This window comes from Acanthisitta chloris, unplaced genomic scaffold (genome assembly GCF_000695815.1).
Source record: "Acanthisitta chloris isolate BGI_N310 unplaced genomic scaffold, ASM69581v1 scaffold17326, whole genome shotgun sequence".
NCBI lineage: Eukaryota > Metazoa > Chordata > Aves > Passeriformes > Acanthisittidae > Acanthisitta > Acanthisitta chloris.
Genome location: NW_008679932.1, coordinates 12905 through 16049, shown reverse-complemented (window position 1 = coordinate 16049; position 3145 = coordinate 12905). Strand labels below are relative to the sequence as shown.

The 3145-nt window shown below is 53.2% G+C and overlaps 1 protein-coding gene across 1 annotated transcript in view; it reads right to left on the bottom strand.

The window, feature by feature from the left end:
* Positions 1 to 3145, bottom strand: part of LOC103804898 (talin-1-like) — a 16329-nt gene that overhangs the window by 548 nt on the left and 12636 nt on the right. The window contains 2 exon segments of the mRNA XM_009077533.1: positions 1 to 40; positions 2920 to 3027. The exon segment at positions 1 to 40 is cut by the window's left edge and continues 28 nt beyond it. Coding sequence (XP_009075781.1) covers positions 1 to 40; positions 2920 to 3027 — 148 coding nt within the window.

The window sequence follows — 3145 nt, the reverse complement described above, 5'->3', positions numbered from 1 at the left end:
CCAGCTGCTGCTTCAGCTCGTGAGTCGGCTTCTGCAGAATCTGTGGGGATGGAGCAGATGTAAGCACCTCGGCAAGGGGAACCTCGTAGGACTATTCATGATGTGCTCACCAGGGAAAAGAGGGTGGGATCCCTCAGCTCCCTCCCATGTGTGTACACATCCGTGACCCTTGTTCTTCTCCTGCCCCGGGATGGGATGAGCTTCCCCATGGCCCTGCTGCATTCACAGCTTCTGGGACATCTCAGACACAAGACCCTCAGCACAAGCCTCCCTGTACTCAGCAGCTACCCACCCCAAGCATTTCAAGGTCCAGAAGCATTTCCCTCTGCCTGTCCCCATTTTGGAGATTTGTCTGCAAACACAAGCTGGGCAAAGGGGGGTACCCTGGAGTCATGTCCCAGCCTAGGAAGGCTGGCCCCATTGGGACAAGGTGCCAGGTAGAGCCATAAGGGTCCTTCACTAGAGTCAGGGGAACACATGCACACACCACAGCAGATATGTGCACACACATGGGGTCTGTACACCCAAGCAGAGTTCGCTGCTGGCCCAACTCACACTGCACAGGCAACAGAGGCACCTCAGCTAGAGCAGGTGTGAGTACACACACACAAACACACGGACCCCAGGGTCCCTGCAGACACACGCAAGTGCCACCCCAGCACTGGGCTGGGCAAACAGACACGCTGTGAGCAAGGTTCATGCTGAGGTTAGAGACCAGCAGGCACCCCAATGTTGCCTTACTCACCGGCTGACAGGGAAGGAGGGAGAAGAGAGAAAAGAAAGCAGTGAACAGCCAGGACATGTGGGCAGTGGGGACAGGGGCATGGGGACGGCAGGGGAAGGTGGGTGCTTTCTGGTGAGGAGTGAAGGGCAGCCAAGAGTAGAGGCGGAAATGAAGGATCAGAGATTCTGAGCGGGGAGCCGTGCTGCCATCACTAGCTCATACTTCACCCTCACAGGGCAGGGTGAGATGTGGCACCTGGATGAGGCTCCCACAGCTAGAGGAGACACCTACACACAGAGCCATGGAGCTGCTCTCCTCCTCACCCCCTTTACACCTTATTTCTTCCCAGCCTGAATTGCTTCACTGCACTTTTGAGCCACCAGATCACTCTGCTTTTGAAGGGAGAGACCTATTGTTAGCAAATGTCCCCACGGAGGTTCAAATTCCTTCCCCTCCCCAGTGAAATATGCAGGCTCTCCCACTTCTCTGCCGGGAGCCACATTTTCCAGCCTGAGTCAAATAACCCTTATTCTTCAACCCTAACCATGTTTGCTCATGCCCCACAGAAGGCACTGGTTCCCTTGGGGAGACAGCATACAGCAATGAACTTGGTGCTGCCAGGGAATGAGACAGCACCCAATCAGCCATCTCCCCTCCCATTCACCTAGATCCTTCCTGCTTGCAGCTTTCCAGGAATCTGCTGCCTTCTGATAAACGGGACCCACAAGCTTCATTCCTGCCTTCACAGACAAGAGCGCTCTGGAGGCTGGGATTTATCCTGGACTTGCACAGGGCCATCCCAGCAAAGTCACCAGAGCTGCATGTGGCTCAGGGTATCTGAGCTGATGGCACACAGTGACAGCCAGTTTGCCCTCATAAGCATATCCAGCCTAAATGACACATGATCAAGTCTGCTATCTGCTCCAACAACATGCTGAAAACTGCTAAATGGTCTTTGTCTGAAGCTGAAGACACCCAAGAGGCTACAAGCTTACTAAGATGCACCTCCAGCAAACATTTCAAGGGATGTACCAATGCATGATATTCAAAACATTGCAAGGCAGCTGGATGGCAACACCCAAAATACAGGGGACTGGCGTGTTCCTGCAAGTAGGCTGACCTCGGGCACTGCCACACTAAGTCATTAGCCTAATCATCTGTTAACAACAGGTCAGCCAGAGAATTTCTACTCAGCACTCCAGCCTTGGCTGCCATGATTCACGTGTGCCTGAAGCATCTTCCAGACAGACATTTGATCTAGATGCAGAGGATGGAAAACTCACTGCTCCTCTTGCAACCGTACCCCAGTGGTTACCTCCTTCGGATAAAACCACCCTTGGACTTCCCCTCTGCGCAGCTTCAGTTTCTAGCCATTGATTCCTGCCCACCTCCTCCTTCAGCTGCCAGTACTGGTTACCCTCTGCCTAAATGGGCTTTCCCTGCAGGAAACCACAGTCTGAGCTCCAGCACCTTGTATTGGGTGATCCTGGACAGCAGACTCTGATTAACCAGCTTAGTGAAACCTTGACACAGACCTGACTCGCACTCAGTCTTTGTTCATGACCTTGGTTCGAGGGCTCTCACAGCTCCGTGGGCTGGATATGCACATCCCCACAGCACCCCGACCCCACTTCTGTGACCTTGCCAAGACTGCAAATCACTGTAAGGACATCACTGGGTCTTTTCCGTCATGCTAGAGCCTTAATTTGCTTCTTGTAAACTACACTTGTAGCTGAAGTCCTTGAGTAGACTCAGGCAGAGGAAGGCTGGATAAAAAGGGTACAGCTGGTGCTTGCATTCATCTATCACTTCCCAGCTTCCACATGCTCTTCTGAGAGCTTAACAAGGTCTGTTTTCCCACAGCCTGAAGTTTTTTACTCCCACTTTTACTGGAAGCTGCACTTTCACAGGATTTTACTCCCATGTTGTTAAATTTCCAGCCTCCATCTGTTTATGGTCAGTTAATCTCCATCTGTTGTTAGTCAAATACCTTCAGAGCTTGTTGAGCTCTCTGACATCTGCTTCCATAGCAGGGGCTCAGCTACATGCTGTGCCAGCACAGTCAGTGAATGCGGCTGTGCAAAGACCTCAGTGGAAGGAGGTGAAGAACACAGAGGACCTTGGGGATTTGGGGAATACTCAGACAACCATATTCAGCCTCTGGCCACCCTGGAAACGGGGGTAGGGACACTCACCACCAGCACATGCTCCAGCAGCTCCAGGTAGCCATCAGCACACTCCTTGCCGAAGCGCAGTGCCCGTTGCCGCACGTCCCCACTCACCTCCGGGTGGTAAGCTGCTTCCTGAAACCCGGACACAGGGAAACCCCGATTCACATCCAGCACCGTCCCTGCCAACACCCACAGCTACCCATGAACCTGTGCTGGACCCACATCCCCTGCCCACCCCACCTTGCAGGCG